The sequence below is a fragment of the Poecilia mexicana genome, unplaced genomic scaffold (assembly GCF_051168715.1).
Source record: "Poecilia mexicana isolate PSO_F unplaced genomic scaffold, ASM5116871v1 scaffold_2, whole genome shotgun sequence".
In the NCBI taxonomy this organism is placed as follows: Eukaryota; Metazoa; Chordata; class Actinopteri; order Cyprinodontiformes; family Poeciliidae; genus Poecilia; species Poecilia mexicana.
In genome coordinates, this window is record NW_028263371.1 from 54,875,006 (window position 1) to 54,898,826 (window position 23,821).

The following is a 23,821-nucleotide window of genomic DNA, read 5'->3' on the forward strand; positions in this document are numbered from 1 at the left end:
ATAAAAACTATGTATTAGAATCAGCAGAAATTTTGAGACAAGAAAACTCATTTAATTAAGGTAAGATTGAGTGATGTATCTATTTAATTTTATTTATTTATTAATTTATTATTATTATTATTATTATTATTATTATTATTATTATTATTATTATTATTATTATTTATTTTGCTTTTTGCTTTTTGCTTTTTCTCTTTTTTAGCTGGTTACTTGAAATCGGTTTTTCACGGGGATTTAACTTTCTTTAAGGTGCGTTATCACTTTGGACCAGTAGGTGGCGGTAAGGGGATACCGGCCAATAAGCGACGAAGAAGAGTCATTTGTAAACATGGAGCAGTTATGGCAGGAAGAGTGAAAACTACATGCTATAAAAACATTTTTGTTCTTTTTTTGTTGTTGTTATTGAATCATGACATAAAGAGGGACAAATATCGATAAGAGAGTTTATCTTTTTATGGAACAAAGGCTTTCAGCCGTAAGTTTTTGCTTCGATGTGTATATTATCTGTGTTTTGTTACCAAACTGTTCGAATAAGGGATTTAATGGTGGGGTTTTTGTTGTTGTTTTCTGTTATTATGTTATTCTGACATTGCTATGTTAGAATAAAGGAGATCTAACAGAACAATAAAAGATGAGAGAAGCTTTTAAAAATGTAACGGTGCTATAGTTTAAACACGTGGCGTAGAAATTTACTAATTAACTAATTAGTCACTTATAGACGTGTTTGTGTGAAATCAGGGTAAAATTAAACCTTAAAATCGACAAAAATATACTAGATTTTCAAGATAATTACATAATCTATTCAGGTAGATATTAAATTTATCAGAAATTACAACGTCCTAATTTTTTTCACTGTAATCAGTGTTACTGAAACTTTCTGCTACTGTCTGGCTAAAATAACACACAATTCAGAAAAAAGGGGATATTTTCCATGTATGATAAGGACTGAACCTAATAATGGCACTTATGAAAATCATTTGTAAAAAAAAATGTAGATCTGTAATCTTATAAAAAAATAGCATTATTTTGTGTCAGAAGAGTCTCAGAACCAGGAAATAGACACAGTTAGCAGGTGTAAATCTAAACATCAGATCACCTGACGCTGGAGTTAATAATGTTCAAAGTCTTCAAAGAAATGTCAGTTAATTTAGTTGATTGATTATTGTTGGAGAAATTAAAGTCTAGCAGAATCTGGGTGGTTTAAATATTCTACTTATTTTTGCTTGGATGTGATGAGGAAAGACACTTTGATTGTTTAATAAAAATGTACTAATAGCATCAAATACTAAATTTGAGCCTGACTTTTATTGTGACTGACTTGTAAACACTGATCTGTGTGTGTTTCCTCAGCTTGCAGGCAGATCTGAGGTCAGCTAAGGATGACGTTGTGTCTCCAGGTCGCTCTGCGGCTTCGGTCCAGAGCTCCAGTTCACCTCGCCAGTCGACACGTCCACAAACTGTCCTCACTTCGAAAAGCAACCTCACTTCCTCCTAAGAAGATGCAGAGCCTGCTGTACCCCTTCAGCGGCCTGGAGGCGTTCCTGGACAGGTGCTGGGATGATTTTCTGTGATACATTCAACCCAAACTTTCTGCTGGGTGATGTTTGTTAATCAGAGTCATTTTTCAGGTCAGTGGACAGGATGCCATTTCAGCTGTTTCATCCCTCTGTGGAGGACATGATGGAGGCAGAGAAGCTCTTCTGTTCTTCACCGTCTCACCGGATCGATTACTATGTCTCTGCAGAGAGGATGGACCACGTTCCCGCTCTGAAACAGCCAGAGGTTGGCACGCCGCCTCAGCGTTTTTAACTCTATCAACCTTTATCGGAGCAGCATTATGTGTTTTCTAAGCACATAGTGCCATCTTATAGCCTAATCAAGTAACTGTGTTACCTTCAGTTGTTATAAAAATGCTGTATATATCAAATATGACTTAAAAGAAATTTTACTTCCTAATTTAACACCTTGAAATTGGGTGTCTGTCTCTTTAAAAACTTCTGCGTTTTCTAAAACTCCGCCTTCAGGAAGTCGTCATATCACTCCTCTTCAAGAACGTTTTTAGCTCGTATAAAGAGATTAGCAGATGCACAGTTGCACCTTGTGTTTGCTAATTGCTGCTGGCTAGTCTACAGGCGCTGAGTGGGGGATTTGTAGGGATGGCTGCTCTGTGAGGCAGAAGCTCGGAAACTGCAGCTTCTAAAGTTTCTGCCAAAAAACTCAAATTCTGAGATTAATCTCAGACATTCTTGGGGAAAAAACCCTGAACATTTATGAGTTTTAAAAGACTAAAATCTGTTAGAAAAACTCAAATTTTGAGATGAATTTCACAAATTTGAGAAAATATTTTTTAAAAATGTTCAACTGTTGAAACTCAGAAAAGTTTTTTCTAGAACATTTCATTTCTAAGATTAATCTAAAAACTTCAGATTTTTCTAATATAATTTTTTTGTCTTTCCAAATTCAGAAATTTCTGTTTTTTCTCGAAGATTTTGTTCTCAAAAATTTTGGAGTTTTTCTAGCAAATTTTCAACTTTTCAAACTCAGAAATTTCCCTGTTGTTTTAGAAAATTCCTGAGACATTTTTGCAAAAATGTCTCTTTTTTTTAGATATAGAGCGGCTGTAATATGCCGTCGCACATTTCAGTAAAAACAAAAAAATCGTATTTTGGTCACATTTTAACGTTGTGATTAGTGGAGATATTTTTACACCAGTTACTGATGCGACTTTCAGCCTGTCTTATAATAATAATCCAGTTCCAGGATTTCTTTTTCTTATTGAATCCAGTAAATAAATTTTTTTTATATAAAATCAATGAAACTGCAGATTATGTTAGAGAATGGAAACCAGCGTAGATGGACGGCCGAAGAAAAGAAGAGCGAAACGTCCCCCTATCCTCTTGAAATATAGAGCAAGTCTGTAAAAATCTACCATAATATCTCTCCAGTCGCTGCAGCCTCATGCATTAGTAAGCAGGCGCAGGCAGCTGGTGATAAATGTGCAGATTTAGCACCGTTCAGACCGGACAGCATGCCGGGTCGGTTCCCGCTCCATCCGTCTGCCAGCTGTCGGCGAGACGGATGAGTCTGATGGGAGCATTGTTGGGATTCAGCACAGAGTTGAAGTGATTTACCTCAGTTTGTGTTTTCAGGTGTGTTTCATCGGCAGGAGCAACGTGGGGAAGTCGTCGCTCATCAAAGCTCTGTTTTCCCTGACTCCGGAGGTGGAAGTCCGAGTCTCCAAAACTCCAGTGAGTACGTCGGAGAAACTTCACCCTGAACCTTTCAGCTTCCCTTTGTTTCGTTCAGACAGGTTGATTACTTCTGTCTGGCAATAAACTGTCACTGCTGAGAATTACAAGGTTGATCATTTGACTCTGAACTAATGCAAAGTATCGATCTGCTAATTAATCAAATGATTACTTGCTAAGCGGACATTTTCTTAAAAACCAGAGTTTTCTCTTGAATCCGGAGGGTCGACCATCTTTCCATAATATAAAGGTCTAAATTTGTCATATTTTATTTCACAGAAAGCTTTTTAAAAAAAACACACAGTGGTTATCCTGTCAACAGTGTCATTGTTTCAATCATGAACTGCCAATGTTTTTAATCCATCAGTCAATCAACCAAGTTTATTAGCACATTTCAGCAACAAGGCAGTTCAAAGTGCTTTACATCACAAAAACACCAAAATAAAACTCATAAAAAACACATTAAAGTAAAAAATTGCTGCTGTAATAAAATCAAGCGAACCTCTTATTTTGAGCTTTCATTTTGTTCTCCTCCTTCAGGGCCACACCAAGAAGATGAACTTCTTCAAAGTGGGCAAAGCGTTCACCTTGGTGGACATGCCGGGTTACGGACACAGAGCGCCCAGAGACTTTGTTGACATGGTGGAGCCTTATCTTTACACCAGGGAAAAGTAAGTGCTGGTCTAACATGTACATCCAAGTATTGTGTCAAACAAAGCTGAGATCTTTTATTCTTTGCTTCTGCTCACTCTGCTGCGGTAGACATTTTATTTCACTCGGTATTCGTGGTTTTATCCACCAGGTGGTGCTGCTTAGCTTCTCATGTTTAGCTGCAGCTCATTGCTGTTTATGTTGTGAGAATTTATTTGGATTTGCTTTTTATTTCCTGAAAGAAGTGATTTGAGAATTCATCAGTGAAGAGCCGTATTTTTATTTTATGTCTGGTGAGTGATGTGATGAATTTGCGGATGTCTGGTTTCTTCCAGTCTAGCCAGGACATTCCTGTTGGTGGACGGCAGTGTTGGTCTGCAGAAAGCCGACCGGATCGCCCTGGAGATGTGTGAGGAGACCAGATGTCCTTATGTGGTAAAAATCTCAGGTTTTCATCTTTTGGAGTTAAATTAAACAAATATCTAACATTTAGCTCCAACATAAGTTTATTTGCAAAACACATTTCAGCATAAACCATAAAACCTATTACAATAACCAATTATGAAACAAGCAATAAACATTTTATCAAATACCATCATCAAGAAAATATAAAATACATTGATCAGTATTCCAGTTAATATGGATCAAAGGCCGACTTTGTAACTGTCTTTATGTGGCTCTGCAGGTTCAGGTCAGAGTTCACCATTACACCCAGATTTCAGGCCTGATTGTTAATTTCTAAACTCTACATTGCTCCTCTTTAGGTCCAAATATAATAACTTCAGCTTTGTTTCTGTTCAGCTGGAGAAAGTTATGGCACCTCTACACATTTATTGCTTAAACATCGACTTCAGTGTGTTCATTGTCGCCCGTTTATATTGTAATGTAGAGCTGTGTGTCATCTGTAGCTATGGTAACTTACTACATGTTATAACCTGAGCTAGTGGGAGCTTGTAGATATTAAACAGGAGGGGCCCCAGGATTGAACCTTGTGGTGCCCCGCATGAGATTTAAGTCCGTTCAGATGAGAAGTTACCTGTTGACAGAAAGAAGTCCCTGTTCCTTATGTAAGACCCAAACCAGTCCATTACTGGTCCAGAGAGTCCGACTCAGCTCTTAAACTGTGGCCAACAGAGTCAAATGCTGTGCTGAGGCCCAACAGAACCAAGACTGGTTCTTCCACTCTGACATAGCTGTGTTTCACTCTAATACAGAGATCATAAAAGATTTGCATCCAGAACTGATCCATAAATATCCATAGACCATCTCTGGAAACACCGGAGTCCGAACTGTCCGATGTTGGGCCTTGCAGTGTTTCATGTGGCTGTAACCCCTTTTTCCCTCCTTTCTGTCTTCCACTCGTCCTTCTTCCAGATGCTCATCGTGTCCACAGTGAATTAATGCTGAATGTTCCCACTCAGCTATTTAAAAACATCCAGAACCGCCCCGCTGCGACAGAAAAACGAAGCACCGGCACTCTGGAGGGAGTCAGCGTTCAATTATTCACGCTGTCGGGTTATTAAGCTCTGCGACAGATTGGGTCGGCAGCAGGACGCAGTTAGACGAAGCAGTGATGGAGAATATGGACGCCAACGAGTTTTAACATCATTCCTGCAGATTCACTCCACCAATTTCTAATGGCAGCTTTTCAGAAGCCACTTTGTTATGCTCTACAGCTGCAAAAGATCGCTTTGATTCCGGGTTTAGTCAGATACGTCAGGAGTTGAACATTCATGCAATTAAAATGCATATTAATCATAATCAATAATTAAATGTTATCTATATTGTACAGCAGTATTTGGGGCGACTTCATTGACTTTATCGCTGCATACTCTGCCATCTAGTGGGAAGCCAGTGCAAGTGCACAAAATATTGTTATCAAATAACTGAAAGCTAATAGAATTATTAAAAATATCAAGGACTTATTTTGTCTTAGAAGGAAATTGTAATTAATTAAAAAGTTAAAATATTTTTTGTTTTTACAGCAAACTTTCATTATTTTTAATTTAATTGTTAATCTGTTATTATTGCCTGACTAATTTTTCATTTTGAAGAGCGAATGTTGTATTTTTTTGGAAGATTTCAAAAGTCTAAAGCGCTGAACGTGTTTCGGTTTAGATGGTGGTGACGAAGATAGACAAATGTGGACAGGGGGCGCTGCTGACGAACCTGCTGAATCTGCAGGATGTGATTAAAACTCAGACCAGCAGCTGCTTCCCCCAGCCTTTTCTGATCAGGTGATGCTTTTACTTTCTCTCCTCTCTCACACACACACACACACACACACACACACACACACACACACACACTTCTCAGCTGCTGCAACATTAGTAAAACTACTAAAGATGTTCATCAGTTCTGCAAAATTTACATTTGGATTTTTAATAAACATGCAGAATGTAATTTGGTCGACATGCAGACCAGCGATGGGGAATCAGGTCTGGAATGTCCTCCAGGTAGAATAAGTGTTGTCATCAGACAGTTACTGGAGCATCTGACAGCCAATCAGAAGGTCAAAGGGCACAGATAATGCCTCATAAATGTCACAGGATGCATTAGGGTTTGCTTGAATGATGCAGGGGGTAAGATGGTGGAACTATCCAGGATATGAGGGTTTCCACGCATCTTTAAAAAGTCTTAAATTCATGTATCTAAAATTATGGACTTAAAATGACTTAAATTAATTTAAAAAAGGAAGTTTGCCTAAATATGTTAATCAAAAGTCTTAAATTTTGTCTTACCAGGATTACTTAATCTGGTTTTCTGGACGAATTCGTACATTTCTATTGCGATAAAAGTCTTAGATTCCATTCATAATGGTCATAAATTTCACTCATTTTGGATATTTAATTGTGTTTTTCAAAATATAGATTTTCTGACTGTATGTGTTCACCATAAACTGTCCTGGTGCTGCACTTACCCACTTCAGGGTTCCACCTTCTGAGTTCCTGAAAACGACTTAAGTTAACAATAAGGCTGAACTTTTCATTCCTTTCTTTTCTCACAGCTCTGTTAATTATTGGGGAATCCACCTGCTGAGATGCTTCATTGCTCATGTAACAGGACGCATCAGTCTGAAGGAGACTTCAAAAAGCTGATAAACACCAGAGAGTTTCACTGAAGAGGAATCAGTGCAGAGGGTTTTTCCTGTTATCTGTCCATAAATTATACATGTCTGCTGCTGCTTCTTTCTAATAAAATCTTTAAATGTTACGTTTGGTATTTGATGGATTGTTTTTCACATTTTCTTGAATTTAAAATCTTATTAATGTCCTGTCAGTTACAATCAGCGGTGGGTAGAGAACCCACTAATTGTACTCAAGTAAAAGTAAAAAGTAACTGTCCAAGAGTAAAAAAGTATTTAGTAAAAAAAAGTCTGCACAAGTACTGAGTCATTATCAGTCATTTAATATTCAAAAATTATATCATCAGATGTTATTTTAGTTGTTGCTCTGTTTTTTTTATTATGCTGCGTAAGTTTCCTCTTGTGTTTTATAACTTTGTGAGTTTCTCGAGGATACAAAGTGCAGGTTTCTCCAAATAGAAACATCTGTTTTTCATTCTCCACCCTGTTGGATCGGAGGGTAAGCACATAATCATATTTTAGCTGATGTTGGTGAAATGCTGCGGTTAAAGACTGGATGAAATAAAATGCAACATGCATCACAGTAAACCTTTTTAATGTTTAACCCAGACACCAAGGTTCTCTTTGCGTTATTTATGAAAGCAGAGGCCGGTTCAGTGTTTCACATCTTAGCAGCCAATGTCAAAAGAACTAGGAAAACATATGCTGCTTTTAAATAATGTTCATAAAACCAGTTAAGATGAAAACTAAGCACTTTACCTCGAAGTAATGTGTAAAATAAAATCCTATTACCATTCAGGGATTAAGTTATGTGTTTCATAAGCTTTATACGACCACATAAAAGTCGTGTAGTGCAGGCAACTTGTTACGCAACAGTAGTAAACAAAAGAAGTTAAAACCATTAAGACATATTGTTATCTGTTACACTTTTACAGACTGAATAAAAACTTCCATCCTTCAGTTTTATATCTTTCATCTCTCTTTCCATTTTCTCTCAACCAGCAGCTTTCTTGGTTGGTTCATTTATTTTATCAATCAGCAGAAATCTGTCACTATTCTTGCAGATTTACAGTTGTGCAGGAGATCCAATCCAATTACCAGCTAATCACAAACTCACAAAGCAATGCCTACAACAATAACAACAAGAAAAAGTGGAGTGCTCTGCAAATCAGATGGAAATACAAGTTTTAAACAGTAATACAGTCACATTGATGGTATAAAGTTAGAGGCATGGATTCAAGCTTTATTAGATGCAAACTAAATGTTAGCTTAAACTATTAGCTACCAAACCTTCTAACCTGTTAAACTACAACACTGCCTTTTTTCCAAACCAAGTAATGCCACTGTAAAAATTTATAAAACTGCATTGATTGTGCTAATGACAGCTGAAAGTGAACAACCATGGACATGTTATCGCTTTACATACTTTCCTAATGCAGCAGTTAATACTCATTAGTGGTGAATTAAAATCTTGCGCTTGTCAAGTTTTGGCATGAATTTGGCACCATACACAGTAATACTTGAATCCACTGGTTCTAAAATGTGGTTATAATAATTTCTTTACACCCCTGATGGCTGGTAAGTGCACATCATGGCCACTTTTACCCAAAACCAAATTCCCTGCTCTGGTGGCCTTCACTCATTCAATCAACAAGACAAAGAGCTTTATGTCACAAAAACACAAAATTAGTCACCAATTGATAAACTAATAACATTTTGTTAAGTGCCATCATCAGATACATCAAATATGTTGATCAATGTTCCATTTGTTATGGTTCAAAAGCAACTAAGTAGCTCAGTGTTTCGTCTGTTTTGCACTTTTCTAGAAGTTTGTTCCAGACTTGTGGTGCATAGAAGCTGAATGCTGCTTCTCCATGTTTGGTTCTGGCTCTGATGTAGAGCAGAACCAGAACCAGGGGACCTGAGAAGTTCTGGAAGGTTGATACAACACCAGCAGATATTTAATGTATTTTACTGCTAAGCTGTTTATAAACTAACAGAAATATTGTAAAGTCTGTTCTCTGACCTGTGAAGAAACTGTTGCAGTTACTGCTACTGGATGAGTTTCTCTAGATCTTGCTGAGACATTAGTCCTCTAATCCTGTAAATGTTCTTCAGGTGACAGAAGGCTGACTTTGTAACCATCTTTATGTGGCTCTGAAGGTTCTGGTCAGAGTTCAGCCTGATCTTTAGTTTCCAGCTGCAGTAACTCATTCTGTCGGCCCAAACATCATAATTTCAGTTTTGTTTGGTTTTAAACATCTGTTCAGTGATTGGCTGGTTCAGAGTCACCTGGTAGAGCTGAGTATCATCTGCATAGTTATGGTAGCTAATCTTATTGAATAATAACTCAATGCTTTATTGACCCTCATTTTCTAAACATAACTCCTGGTAGACCAAGTCTCCTACATGCGCCCTATTTGGGTCTAAGCAGGTCTAGTTTAAAACTTTTATTCCAGGTGCTTACCTGTGTGTGATTTGATGAGCACTGCTTTTCACACTGATCTGTCCCTCCTGAAGTTAATGATTGTTTTTTTTTGTGATTTCTTTTTTTTTTTTTGCGATTAAAATCACAGATTTTTTGGAGATAAATTAAAAGTCTTTGCGAGGAATTTTTCGATATTTGTGCTTATGTATGACGGTAAATCTGATTTTTTTTTTTGCACCTGAGGCAGCAGTGGAGAGGAAGGAAGGAATATTGCCACCTGCAGGTGGGAGTTAGTGTCTGTGAACATAACGTTTTTGACCATTCTTTGTGGAAAATTAGCAATAAACTCACGATTAAGCATTAACGCACACCTTTAATTAAGTTCTTGTAAATTAGTAATAGAAATATTTCCAGTAGTAAAGGATCGTAAAGCCTCCTGATTGCGTATCTGAATTTGCTGAAACATAAAGGCGTGTTTGGCGTGTCACTCAGAGGAATGGGAAGGGGAGCATGAGCGTTCCACAAAGACAGTCTTATCAGATTTTATGTGAGTGATCAGCTTTTATCTTTTCGTCTCCATCGAACCTGTCCTTTACTCAGTTTGCAGTAAACTTTAAGTATCTGCTGCTTTTGTTGTGCAACTACGCGTGCAAAGGTTTGTGTGTTGGCGTGGACATTATCTTTGGAGATCTGCCCTCAGATAACGATCTGATCTGATACACCCACATTTTGTACCGTTAGAGCTCCACAATAAAACAAGGAAAAGGAGATGAAACATTTTTCATTTTGGGAATTTATCCGCCTGACTGGATCGTCTCTCCTGTAACAGGACGACTGCGGACAAAGTAAAGACATAGATATGGAGACTTTCCACTGATAGACCTTGACCCCTGCAGAAGGTCATCTATATATACCTGTGAGTCACATTATTAAGCGATGTGAATATGTTTTATGGTCTCTGTTTGAAATGTGGCTGCAATAAACTTAAAGGAAAAGAAATATAAGTTTTTTTTACTGATATGGAAAAACAAATTAGGATAAAATCTTTAGAGTCACTAAAACACTGTAAAATCAAGCATATGTGATGAATTTCTAAAAATTACTCTTATCAAGGACGAATGAAAATGAGCACATGTGGATTTTCCATTGTCCTGAACCATAAAAAGTGTCAAAGTCCTGCCCCAAGTGGGAAGAGTTTAAGGATGTTTTCACACCTGATAGTTCGGTAAACTTGGTTCAACTGGGACCAAATTTGCAACATTTGTTGCATTTTCAGCTGCAGTGGTTCTTTTTCATACTACACTGTCCCAAACGACCCAAACTAATCGAAAACCTGTTCCCCTCCTCACCTGTGGGGGCACTGCACCAAGAACCACAGAAGGAAGCAACACAAAAACCTCTGAAGACACGGAGTACAACTTCCTTCTTCACAAAATGTAAACAAAAATGGAGTGGGATCAGATTTTAGCAGTTGTAGGATTTTTCTTTTGTCTTTAGTGAAAGTCCATGAGCCATTTCTCCCATTAGCGCTAGGCTAACATGTTTGTTTTGGTCGTATTTACCCAGAATACAACAACTTCTTCTGCGTGTCGTCCACTTCTTGCATTTGGAGCAATCTCCATATGCATTCAAACCACGCAATAGATCACTTGAACTGAACCGAGACGTAACCATATCAGAGTTCAGTTGTGCATTCACATCTCCCCAAACGAACCGGACTTTCTAGGCAAGCGGACTGGAGTTGGAGTAAAGCGGACTAAACAAGGCTGGTTTGAATGCATCCTAAGTATCTCAGGGTCTCGTTATTAGTGTGTATTGGTCTGTTGTGGTTAAGAGAACAGAGCCGAAAGACGAAGCTCTCAGTTTATCAGTGACCAACGTTCCAACCCTCATCTGTGATCACCAACTCTGGGTAGTGATTATCTGATTTTACCTTTTCGCTAACATTTTGCTGTGACGTATGTAATGATTGTAAAGGAAGCTACGCTATGAAGCTTACTGGAAATTTTGTGCACTGTAAGCAACTCCATAGGAGTAGGGCCATGACATCTTTGCCAACAATAAAAGTTTAATTGTAAAGGTCAACTGAGTAAAATTACCTTTGTTTATTGTACTGTTGAGGTTATATGCTTTTATTTTGGTAGCTTTCTTTTGAACGTAGCAATTTTGAAAAGTTAACAGCGAAAAAACTGAAAAAAGGATCAAAAGCAACTCAATTTTAGCTTCAGTCATTTATGGGAGAAGGTTACATAAAGTGGGTCTGAAGTATATTTGAGTGAATGTTTATGGAAAAACCTGCGATGGCTTGTATTAATGAAAAGAACTGTACGAATGCAATGAGCTAAGCTTAACAACGGATGGTGAAAACGATTGTATTTGTTCCTGTCTGACTCGTATGTTGGTTGATGGTATGGATGGCTTTAATAAGTAAAGATTAAACAACATTTCTGGCCTTCTCATGTCTTAAACATTCAAATGTTTTGGAAGCATTTTGAGTAATTTGATCAACACGTCAGAAGGGAGGAGGTATCAGTCGGTTTCTTAACCGTTTCCAGCTTTTCTAAATATCGCCGTCTGTGAGCCTCGACCAGCTGTGTTGGTTCACAGACAAGCAGCTCGACTCGAACAAGTTCAGTGGCTCTGTTCAATACTCCTGTCCCTCACTTCCAACGTCCACCATGGCGCCTGGGATAAGTGACGCAGTTACAAAGGGTCAATATCCGACAAATATGACATTCATTGTAAAGATTTGATTTGCAAAAACAATGCTGAAATTACTGGAAGGCTAATTGGATTCCAGTTAAGTAGAAACTTCTTTCTTCTGTGCGTCTGACTAGATGTTGAGCAACAGTTGGTTAAACCAACAGACTGACCACAGAAAGCTTTGTAATTGTCCTTTAATTGTAGTTTTTACTGCAAATGTGGATGTGAAATTGGGGAAGCCGTCACCATGTTCTCGTAAAAGTCGCGTGCCAGTAAAACTTCCCCCTCCTCTTCCAGCGATAACTCTCTAGATTTTATGTTGCTGTGACAAACTTAATGACGTGTCCATTTGAAACACTGGGTAACCACGGCAACGCCATCCCGTGTCAGTGACTTTTTAACAGGTGAGACCAAAGTGCGAGGTGAAGAAGCACATTTTGAGCCGCGTTATGAGCGAGCATGTAATGGCGGCCAGGTAAACAATGCACACATCGTTTCCCCTGCAGAGAGAGGAGCCGTCATCAGCAGACCAGGAAGATAAATTGCATAAATGCTATTTTAATGACGTCATAAAAGATGAATAAAATACTGCATTAAAAAAAATAAAAATGTTTGTGCTCATATGTATCTAACACTTGACTTAGTTTAATGTTTTTGACTGTTGATTCAATGGTGCATGACTGTTTTTGTGTTTGTAATAATGTGAAGCATTTTGAAATGCCTTGCTGCTGAAATGTGCTGTACAAATTTATTTGATTTGATTTGATATCTAAGACGTGCATTCTTAGAGAATTATGCAAATTTCTTCTATATTACATGTTGGAAACATTTTTTTAACAAGGTAAATTTCCTGTTTTAATGCACATAACTTACATTTTTATCTTAATGTTATCTGTATGATATGCATTTAAATTGCTGGTGTTCACATGAGTAAAATTTCTGGATACTGTACTTAAGAAAAAACATGTTTTAACCAAAAATGCATCAGATTCAGACACACACCAATAGAAAATGAGTTTAATCTCATTTTCTATCTGCTGAGTCTGTTGAACCATTTGGAGAAATTAAATGCACGATAAAATTTTATTCCCTATTTTAACATAACATACAGAAACATTTTCTGTGTGTAATTGAAAATATTGATTAGAAAACAATTTTGTAATTATTTGTATTAATTTAGTCCCTAAAATGCCAGAATTTGAACATAACGTAATATTTTTAGTTTGTTTACATCACGTTTAACTTGAGTATAAATATGTTGAAGTACTTCTAGTCTTACTTGAGCACAATTATGGCTACAGAACTTAATAATTTCTCTGTTTTCTCATTTTCACCCAAATTCCAGCCAAATGAAACCAACAGCTTTGACAAACTATTCATCCTTATTTAACAAAAATCCTCTTCCATTTTTTTGTACATGCAGACATATTCATTAAAGTAGGATATCCAGATTAAAATAACCTTTAGGGATTTTCCTTCAGACCAAATTTCTACTCATATTTTTCATTAATTGTAAATTTCTGACTGTAATGTTATGTTTTCTGTCACTGTCAGTTATTGGTTGTCCTTTAACTACACGGTTAGGCATCTGTCCTTCAGACCGGAGCAGCTGGTCTCTCCGCTCATGAAGGTAAGAACATTCTGTAGATTTTTTAAGATTATTTAAATATCTGACTAAAACTTTGGTGCAGTTGCATTTGAAGAAGCGTTTTAATGATTTTATGTAAGTCGTATTGAATGTTTTTATTGTTTCCACATGTGCAGCTTGTTGAACATCTATAAAACTCCTTCTTGGATTTTTTTTTCCTTTTATTGTTTTACAATCTTGTGAAGCTGGAAATTATTATGGGAGGATGGAAAACAAACATTTATATCACTGCAAACATAAAGCAAAGCCTTGTTATGTTTTTAGTCCAGAGCGGATTCTTGAAGTAAAACTTTGGAGCTCAGCCATGTTGGCTGCAAAAGCTTCACTGATCTTTGCAATTCATTTGATATTTATGTTTCTTTTTCTGTTGTCAGACACTAAATTAACACATTCTCTTTAAAATTGCATTTTTCTTTTTGTATGTTTTAAGATTTCTCTGAGAGATTTCAGCCTCATGTGGAAGTTTGTTGGCATTGACTCCATTTTTTTATTTATTTATATGCGTTTGAGATACATTTTCTCTGATAAATGATTTCTGCCCTTTAATTCGGCTTTTAAAAATCTCACTTTTCTCAAAACAAAGACTACTTTTATTGTTTTACAGGTAAAAAAAAAAAAAAAAGAAAGAAAGAAAAAAGAAAGAAATCCTGAATGTTCATTACTTTTAAAAAAGAGTTTTTAAAACTACTTTGTGACGTATTTGGTACTTATTTCAATATAAAATAGTATAAAAACTCAAAATGGAGCTGAAAAACGAGACATTCAGAAAATAAAACAGCGATAGAACGTTTTGGGGTTCACATGTTTTTTACATGCTGAACATTTACTTTTGAATTAGTTTTAAAATAGGAGTAAATTAAAGTCTTAACATGAGCAAAGTGTGTGTGAAATCTCCAGTCATTTTGAGGTCAAATCTAAAAAAGGCTCAGAACTTTAACTCTGATTATGTAAAATGTAATAAAATTCCATTTCAGTCCAAATTTCCATTCATGACGTGTTTAAACCTTGACTGGTTTTCATGCTGTAAAGCTTCGTTTTAAAGGTCTGGGCGGTTATGCCAAAATATTTTCATTTATAGGGATTTTTTATGCTTTTGTAGGAACGTTGTAAACACTGTGGTGTCACGGCAACAAGTTATTAGAGATAAAGTCACATATTTGATTATTTGACTGTCAAACACTAAGGGAGGAGAAGGAACTTAGAAAAAGAAATCTGCTGAATAATGATTTTCCTTTTGGTCGCCTTAAGTATCCAAAAAACGTTTTTCTCTTATTCCATTTTACAAGACAAACAAACCAAATCCCAAATCTCTGAGTAGAAAATCCAAAAATACCTCAAGCTGAGTCTGCTCTTTATAATTTGATGGACTTTAAACTTTTTTCTCACCAAATCTTGTAAAAACAAACGTAAATCATTTCTACATATGAAAATATCTTGATTGCCCAACACACCCACTGTAAAAAATATGATATTAAAATAAAAGCATAACATTAAGCTGGATGAGGTAACTTTCTATTAAATGTGCAGAGACATGCTATTCCTTCCAGAGGCATATTACACCAATTGTAGATTTAACAAACAAAAAAGAGGAGAAGATTTATGCCAAAAAGACATTTTTAAAATAATCTCAGAAAATTTCTAGGAAGAAAAACTTGGAATTTTTCCAAAGTAAAAAAAATAAATTCTACTTTTTGAAATTTTCTGATTTTCAAAAGTCAAAAATGTTCAACATTGAACTCAGGAATTTCCATTTATTTCCAGAACATTTCTGAGATTAATCCCAACATTTTTTTTTTGGCAAAAATGTAATTCTCTTTTCCTCACAAACTTTTAAGTTCCCTAATCCTGCCTCAGTTTGGCAATATAATACACTGACATGCAAACTAATAATCTAAAAATTTCTGACATTTTTAGCAAATTATCAACTTTTCAAATTGAGAAATTTCCAAGTTTTCTTTTTTTTAAAGTCTGACATTACTCTAAACATTTCCGAATTGTTCTTTTAGGAAACTTTTGACTTTTCCAACTGAGTAATTTCCACGTTTTTTCTCTTCCAAATTCTGGGAACTCTCTCAATCTTTGACTTTTTTTCAACTTTTCAAACTGAAATTTCCACGTAGTTTCAAAAATGTTCTGAGATGAATTCCAGATTCCTGAGTATTTCAAATTGAACAATTTCCAAGTTTGTTTTCTTGAATATTTCTGAGAATAATCTCAAAATTTGAGTTTTCTTTTGCAAATTTTCAACGTTTCAAGTTCAGACATTTCCAAGTTTTTCTAAAAGAAAATTCTCACATTAATCTCAACATTTCTCAGGTGTTTTTTGTTAAATATTTCTGAGAATAATCTCACATTTTGAGGGGTCCTTTCTGTCAAATTTTCTACTTTTCAAACTCAGAAATCTCCTCCTTGTTTGTAGAAAATTTCTGTAATTAATCTAAAAATTTCAGAGTTGTTTTTTTGGCAGAAACGTACTCCTCTTTGTAATCTACAGTGGCCCTAATCTGCCATTGTAATCCCTTGTGGTTAAAATGTGCAAAGCATCTCTGCTTTCAGCTGAGGATGATGATGCTGCAGCAAAGCTGCCCAATAAAGTTTTAATTACCCCCAGGCAATAAAAGGTTGCAGGCAGAGCAATCACATTCCATGTTTCAGGTGGATTTCTTTTTATATGCGCCATCCTCTGAACACTGACCCCATAAAACTTTAGGTATTGGTTAATTTTTTATCTTTTCCTCCTTGGTTATCCCTCCCAGCTTTATTTCTCTGCGCTGTGGGGCATAAAGAGCAGAGAAGAGACGTCTTCCCCTCACTTTCACCATCTTCCTCTGGGATCTAACTGCCTCGTCATCCACCATGGAGAAGATCACCTGCGATGGTCAGGCCACGACCTGCTCCGGGACGGACTGCCTCGTCCCTCCCAGCAGCTTCAATGCCATCCTGGGCGTGGTGCTGAGCACGGTGCTCACGGTGATGCTGGCGCTGGTCATGTTCTCCATGGGCTGCACCGTGGACGCCTCCAAGCTGTGGGGCCACATCAAGCGGCCCTGGGGCATCTTCATCGGCTTCCTCTGCCAGTTCGGCATCATGCCCTTCACGGCTTTTGCGCTGTCTTTGGCTTTCGGGGTGCTTCCGGTGCAGGCCATCGTCATCATCGTCATGGGCTGCTGTCCAGGAGGATCCAGCTCCAACATCATCTGCTACTGGCTGGACGGAGACATGGACCTGAGGTGAGACGGGGCTGGACACGTCCCACATTACTTTGGTTTCAAGTTATTAGTAGACTAAATTAGTATTGCCAGAGTTGGTCACAGTAACATTTTTGAAAAAACGCTCTTTTACTTGAGTAATTTTATTTAGAAGTATTTCTACTCTTACTTGAGTAAATTTCTGTTTTTTCTGGCCACTAAATGAAAAACAAACATGTTTTAACCAAAAATCCACCACAGACTCCACCTGCAGTTTCTGTTAAAGTTTTTTATAGAAAGAAACTGATTTGGAAACATTTTTATTTTGCCTGAGTTTCTAATTTGTTTTTACTTGTATGATGTCATTTTTTCCTTAAAATACAAAACTTTCTACTTAACTTTATATTTTGCTCCATCTGATGGTGTCCTTTTTAATACTAAATGATTGATCAACTGATCAGTTACTCAGTACTTTAGTAAACTTTTTATCAAATACTTTTTCACTCTTGAGTAATTTCTTGGATGACTACTTTTTACTTTAGCAACAAGGCAGTTCAAAGTGCTTTACATCATAAAAACACAAAAGTCAGCAATAGACAAAACCAAACATTACATTCTGTCAATTCTGCTATCATTCCACATCAAATATGTTGGTCAATGTTTAATTTATTATGGTTTAAAAGCAACTCTAAACAGGTGGTGTTGGTCATGGTTCAAAATATTGAATTAACATTAAAATTTGTTCAGAATGGAGGGAGGTTGCTCACTGCAGGCAATTTAGCTTAATGGCTTCAAACTGGCGCATTTCATACGGCATGGATAAATGTTAATGATTGGGTAAATTTTAAAACTTCATCACAGTCCTCCAGGAAGCAATCGTTTCTCAACATTTAAAAAAAAAAAAAGGTTATATATTTGTTACAACTGGTGACAATTTATTATAAGACAGATAATCTATCAAAAGATTGATGTTCTCCACTTTCTCTGTGAGCTACTTTTGTCATCTAAAGAGATTACCATTCCCGAGTCTTCCTGGTCAAAAACAACCAATCAGAGCCAGGAGGCGGGTCTTAGCGCTGTCGATCATCCTCATGTACTCCTAAATGTGCTAATGGTAGAAAAGCAACTTACAGTTACAGGAGAACTGTTTATCAGTCGTTAATATTAGCTATGCTAACAAGCCTTAGCATTCCGAACAGGTAATGGCGCTAAAGCTCTGATTGGTTGTTTCTAGTTGGCTCAATTTTTTTTCACAGATTATCTGTCTCATACTTTTCTGTCATGATGACATGGTGATGGTTTCAACAAATATGTAAAAGAAATAAAAACAACTTCTAAAACATACTACAGCTTTAAGTACACACATTTATTTTAGAAACTATTCCTACTGGCAGATTATTTCACCTTCAACACAGGCAAAATGTAACTTCCTGAAATGTTATTAGATTTAGTTTCACTTCAAGTATGAGAAGATATTTGCACTATAAGCTAAACAATAATACTTTGTAAAATTTTGCATTTTTATTTAAATGTATTCTCATTTCCTGTGCAGTTTTATAGGTACACTGAAAAAAGAAAACAGGTGATCCAAATTAAAAAAAAAAAAAAAAAAGTAAGTTTGACAAATATATTTTGATTACATGTAACAAATTAACTATATTTTTTAAGTTGGAACTTGATTCTATTTTTTCAGTGTATATATTTTTTTCAAATTCTGTGTTTTTAGACCCTTTGACCATAAATCCTGATATTACGTCTGGGTTGAGGTTGGACCAGTGGTCAAAAAGTGGTTTTTCACTACATGCGACACAGAGTGGGCGCCATGGTAGAGTGGGCGCCAAAACGATGCTAGAATAATTATTTCTGATTTGCGTTTTTCTGAATTTTGTGAACCTTAGAAAGTACTTGGATGTGTTCCTGACTGGAAGCTTGCTTCTGTTTTTTACTTCAGCCCTTCACTGTGAACTTGAGCCAATTTATAATCGATTAGACAAAAATCATCAGTTTAATATTTGCTCCTTAGTCCTTCAGTGCCAACATGAGTGAAGTCTGGAACTTTTTCACCCCGGTTCGTTGTGTCCGGTGTTGTAAGTCTAAACGTGATCTCCACCTCCACAGTATCAGCATGACGACCTGCTCCTCCATCTTGGCTTTGGGCATGATGCCGCTCTGCCTGTTCGTTTACACCAGCGTCTGGACTTCCAGCGACGCCATAAAGATCCCTTTCGACAGCATCGGTACGCTCACGGGTCTTACTCACATTCTGAATGTTGTTATTTGTTTCTGACATTTTATCTGTGTTTCTTCAGGAATCACACTCGCAGCCCTTCTCATACCCATTTCAGTCGGGATTTTTGTGAAAAGCAGGTGGCCTCAGGTTGCGAAAAAGATCCTGAAGGTGGGAATGTTTTAGATTTCCTCTCTGATGATCTATTTGGAAATTCCTGGACAGACTTGGTGAATTTTTCTGGTGGCGGTTTTCAACAGGTGGGTTCCATCACCGGCTTTGCTCTGATCATCATCATTGCCGTGGTTGGAGGCGTCCTCTACCAGTCCTCCTGGGTCATTGCTCCCTCCTTGTGGATAATTGGAACCATCTACCCCTTCATTGGGTTTTTTCTTGGTTTCCTGTTGGCCCGGTTCGTGGGTCAGCCCTGGTACAGGTGAGCGAGAAAGGGAACTACTCGTGTTTAACCCAGTAATGACAAGTTTTTATATTTTTCAGGTTGCTCATTGTTTATTCTTTTTTCAGATGTCGAACAATTGCGCTTGAAACTGGTTTCCAGAACTCCCAGTTGTGCAGCACCATCGTCCAGTTGTCTTTCACCCCTGCAGAGCTGGAGGTCATGTTTGCCTTCCCTCTCATCTACAGCATCTTCCAGCTGGCTGCGGCCGTCTTGGCTGTCGGCGGTAAGAGTTTCACAGCGAAACTGGCTTGAAATCAGGCTGAAAAGTCACAAATTTCATCGAAAAAAATCTGAAATTTTGACATTAATCTCAGAAATTTTCTAGAAAAAAAAAATACATGAACATTTTTTAATTTCAAAAGTCAAACATTTCTGTGTTTTTTCTATCATATTGTTTTACTTTCTATGCTGGAAATTTCCAAAAGGCAAAGATTTTTGACTTTTGAAATTCAGCAGTTTCTGTGTTTACTCCTAGAAAACTTCTGAGATTAATGTCAAAATTTATGAGTTTTTTTTCTAGCCGTTTTTTTTTCAGAAATATTTAATCTCAGAAATTCTGTAATGTTCATGAATTCTTTCTAGAAAATTTGAGATTAATGTAACAAATTCTTAATGTTTTCCTTCAAATGTTTGATTTTTCTAAAAGTCAAACATTTTCTCAGAAAAGCTCAAAAATGTTTCAGTGAAACATGTAGTTTGCCAAATAGAAACACAAAGAGCCGTAATTAAACTAAAACAATGCAAAAACTATGGATTATGCATTTAACAGGAAAAACCCTTCATCTGTAAATATATTCAACCCAGAAGTCAAGTGGCAGTTTTAGCTTCATCTAGCTCAAATACTGTAAAAACACAAAAAACCAATACAGTTTTTTGATTAAATAATTTATAATTTGATAATCAGATCAGCTCTACATTGTATTAATGGTAAATCGAAGGGGTTTATCTATCTGCAGATGCATCCTTTGCTACAAATGCTACATTTGAGCATTTTAGGGAATACATTTTTTTTACCTAAAAAGGAAATTCAGTTATTTGTATTTTTTATGTATTTCAAATATGTATAAAATAATCTTAAACAGTTAAATGAGAAATATGCGCATTGTGCCCTTTTTTCAGATTACTTGATTAATCGTTAGAATAGTTGATTAGTCATCAGAATAATAGATTAATAATTTACTAAAATAGTTGCTAGCTGCAGTCCTATAGCTTGAAGTAAATGTTTGCCATGCAGATTAGCTTCTCATTGTTCTGCTTCCCTCCGCAGCCTACCAAGGGTACAAGAGGTTTTGTGGAAAAGGTGGCGGCGCAGACGATGAGGCCAGACAAGTAGAGTCCAAAAACACTAACAACAGCTACGATCTGGACAACAAAGGCTTCGATTCCAGCGAAATTAATGGCACCTTCTCCATAAAGCAATGAGACTCCAACACACTGCAGAAAACTGAAGACCTCCTGAAGACGCTACTATCACTGAGCTGTGGACACACACCGCCCCTAGAGGTTTAAATGTGTAATGCAAAGGAAAAATGCACCAGTTGGACGGTGCGTGGCGCCCCTGACTGACCCATTCTTTGTTTGAGCTTAATATCCTGCTTCATTTTTAATTTATTCATGTAGATATTTAAAAACAGTGCCAGCTCCACTGCAAAACCTAAATTTTACCAAGTATTTTATAGTGCAAATACATTAGTACACTTGAAATAAGACAAAACTAATCTATAAGTAACTTTTAAGCAAGAGATAGGAGCATATTTTGGAAATAAATAAAAAGTAATTCCTTAGTATTAATGAAAAAAGTACTAGTTTCACTTAATTTTAATCAATATTAAGGAATTACTTACTTAAAACAAACATATATCTTGCCGAAAAGTTACTTGTAAGTTAGTTTTGTGTACTGAGGTATTTGAACTAGAAACTGGACGAAAACACTTAGTGAAATTTTGTTTTTTGCTTTGGAGTTTTCTATTTTATAGATCAGTAGCTAAATATTCAGAGAAGATTTATCCTGATGTTTTGGAACTTAATAGGACTGTCAGATTGATTTTGTCTATGAAATGACAGAATAGAGTCACTAAGGGGAACAGCTGACAAAGTTAAAGTTAATCATAAGCTCGATTTCAGGTTCTTTATTTAGTCAGAATTCATATATTTGAACTGAAAACTTCATGTAAGTTTTTTCAGTAAATTATCTAAACTGCAGTTATTATTTGTCTCATCTGCTCTGATGCTCTGATCCAACTCTCTGTTCAGATTTTCCACTTCTTTAATAAATTAAGTTAAATATTAATAAAACCTTGCTTGTGCAAACTTGCTTATTTTCCAGCTACACTTTACTGCAACAAATATGTATTATTAAACTCAAACTGGTGTATAGAAATAAAATGCTTGTATAAAATGTAGTTTATCAACTGTTTGCTCAGAGAAGTTGTGAATTTGTTGTCATAAAAATGTATTTTTGTTGTAATGTTTTGATATGAATGTAAGTACTTTCTGAGATCTTAATAAACATCTTTATTTAAATATTGATAAACTGTGAAGATATTGTCCTTTACAGGCAGATGTTTGGACATCAAAAGCAATGAATATTTACTTTTTATTTTTAAGAGCATGTAGATTTGTACATTAACTAAACAAAAATATAAAAATTTGTTTATCGCACCCTTCAGAATTGAAAACAATATACAACAAGTCTTTTGTTGTATATCTTTTTCTTGCAATGGAAAATGTTAAGAGCAACACAAAGTGTTCACCTTTTTACAGCCAAGCTTTTATAATAACCCTTTCAACACTCCTCGTGCCGTTCATCCGTGCTGATTAACATTGAACCACTTTAGCTGCAGTTGATTTAGTTCACATTTTATTGAAGTAGCTTCTGAAAAACAACTTGTTTTCTGAGAATTTTCAGAAAACTTGTTTTCAGCAGAAATCCGGTGGGGTAGAATTCTGAGTTTAACCATTCATACATTACTGATGATGTGCAGTTCGACCAGGTGTTTGCTAATTGATGCTCGTTAGTCTGAAGGAACTGATTTAGAGGTATCGATATATTGACTGATCCACCTGCCTCTACTTATTAAACGACAGATTCCACTGTGGTGGAAGATAAATTTTTATTCTTATTATTGCTTTTACTATAGATATGGACCTGAGATTATTCTCCTGTAATAATAGAAGCAGCTAAAAGATGTGTCCAAACTTTTGGTCTGTACTGTATATATCTATATATATCTATATATATATACACATATATAGTAATCAATATTCAAAGAGTTTCCTTTATTTTCATGACTATTGACATTGTAGATTCACACTGAAGGCATCAAAACTATGAATTAACACATGTGGAAATATGTACTAAACAAAAAAGTGTAAAACAACTGAAAATACATCTTATATTCTAGTTTCTTCAAAGTAGCCACCTTTTGCTGTGATTACTGCTTTGCACACATTCTGCATTCTCTTGATGAGCTTCAAGAGGTCGTCACCTGGAACGGTTTTCACTTCACAGCTGTGCCCTGTCAGGTTAATAAGTGGGATTTCTTGCCTTATAAATGGGTTTGGGAACCATCAGTTGTGTTGTGCAGAAGTCAGGTGGACACACAGCTGATAGTCCTACTGAATAGTGTTAGAATTTGTATTATGGCAAGACAAAAGCAGCTAAGTAAAGAAAAATAAGTGGCCATCATTACTTTAAAAAATGAAGGCCAGTCAGTCCAAAAATTTGGGAAAACTTTGAAAGTGTCCCCAAGTGCAGTCGCAAAAACCATCAAGCGCTACAAAGAAACTGGCTCACACGAGGACCGCCCCAGGAAAGGAAGACCAGGAGTCACCTCTGCTGCGGAGGATAAGTTCATCCGAGTCACCAGCCTCAGAAATCACAGGTTAACAGCAGCTCAGATCAGAGACCAGGTCGATGCCACACAGAGTTCTAGCAGCAGACACATCTCTGCAACAACTGTTAAGAGGAGACTGTGTGAATCAGGCCTTCATGGTAGAATCGCTGCTAGGAAACCACTGCTAAGGACAGGAAACAAGCAGAAGAGACTTGTTTGGGCTAAAGAACACAAGGAATGGACATTAGACCAGTGGAAATATGTGCTTTGGTCTGATGAGTCCAAATTTGAGATCTTTGGTTCCAACCACCATGTCTTTGTGCGACGCAGAAAAGGTGAACGGATGG

The 23,821-nt window shown here is 36.5% G+C and overlaps 2 protein-coding genes across 2 annotated transcripts; both read left to right on the plus strand.

Annotated features, from left to right (window-relative positions):
- Nucleotides 1-241: 241 nt before the first annotated feature.
- gtpbp8 (GTP binding protein 8) lies at nucleotides 242-7,112 on the plus strand. Its single transcript, XM_014996083.2, has 8 exons — nucleotides 242-475; nucleotides 1,351-1,549; nucleotides 1,629-1,782; nucleotides 3,150-3,248; nucleotides 3,789-3,919; nucleotides 4,235-4,334; nucleotides 6,018-6,136; nucleotides 6,907-7,112. The coding sequence occupies exons 2-8, from the start codon at nucleotides 1,380-1,382 to the stop codon at nucleotides 6,995-6,997; spliced, it is 864 nt and encodes a 287-aa protein (XP_014851569.2). The 5' UTR covers nucleotides 242-475; nucleotides 1,351-1,379; the 3' UTR covers nucleotides 6,998-7,112.
- A 9,241-nt stretch (nucleotides 7,113-16,353) lies between these two features.
- Nucleotides 16,354-22,061, plus strand: slc10a2 (solute carrier family 10 member 2). Its single transcript, XM_014996085.2, has 6 exons — nucleotides 16,354-16,993; nucleotides 19,070-19,188; nucleotides 19,261-19,349; nucleotides 19,439-19,614; nucleotides 19,704-19,861; nucleotides 20,906-22,061. Exons 1-6 carry the CDS (start codon nucleotides 16,620-16,622, stop codon nucleotides 21,058-21,060), a joined length of 1,071 nt encoding a protein of 356 aa, XP_014851571.2. The 5' UTR covers nucleotides 16,354-16,619; the 3' UTR covers nucleotides 21,061-22,061.
- Nucleotides 22,062-23,821: the final 1,760 nt, after the last annotated feature.

Excerpts from the sequence above, each read along its gene's own strand:
- gtpbp8 (XM_014996083.2), top strand. The coding sequence starts at position 1,380 with ATGACGTTGTGTCTCCAGGTCGCTCTGCGGCTTCGGTCCAGAGCTCCA. Across the intron at positions 1,783-3,149 it reads CCGCTCTGAAACAGCCAGAG|GTGTGTTTCATCGGCAGGAG; the intron begins GTTGGCACGCCG and ends TTGTGTTTTCAG. Across the intron at positions 6,137-6,906 it reads CCCCAGCCTTTTCTGATCAG|CTCTGTTAATTATTGGGGAA; the intron begins GTGATGCTTTTA and ends CTTTTCTCACAG.
- slc10a2 (XM_014996085.2), top strand. The coding sequence starts at position 16,620 with ATGGAGAAGATCACCTGCGATGGTCAGGCCACGACCTGCTCCGGGACG. Across the intron at positions 16,994-19,069 it reads GACGGAGACATGGACCTGAG|TATCAGCATGACGACCTGCT; the intron begins GTGAGACGGGGC and ends CCACCTCCACAG. Across the intron at positions 19,189-19,260 it reads GATCCCTTTCGACAGCATCG|GAATCACACTCGCAGCCCTT; the intron begins GTACGCTCACGG and ends GTGTTTCTTCAG.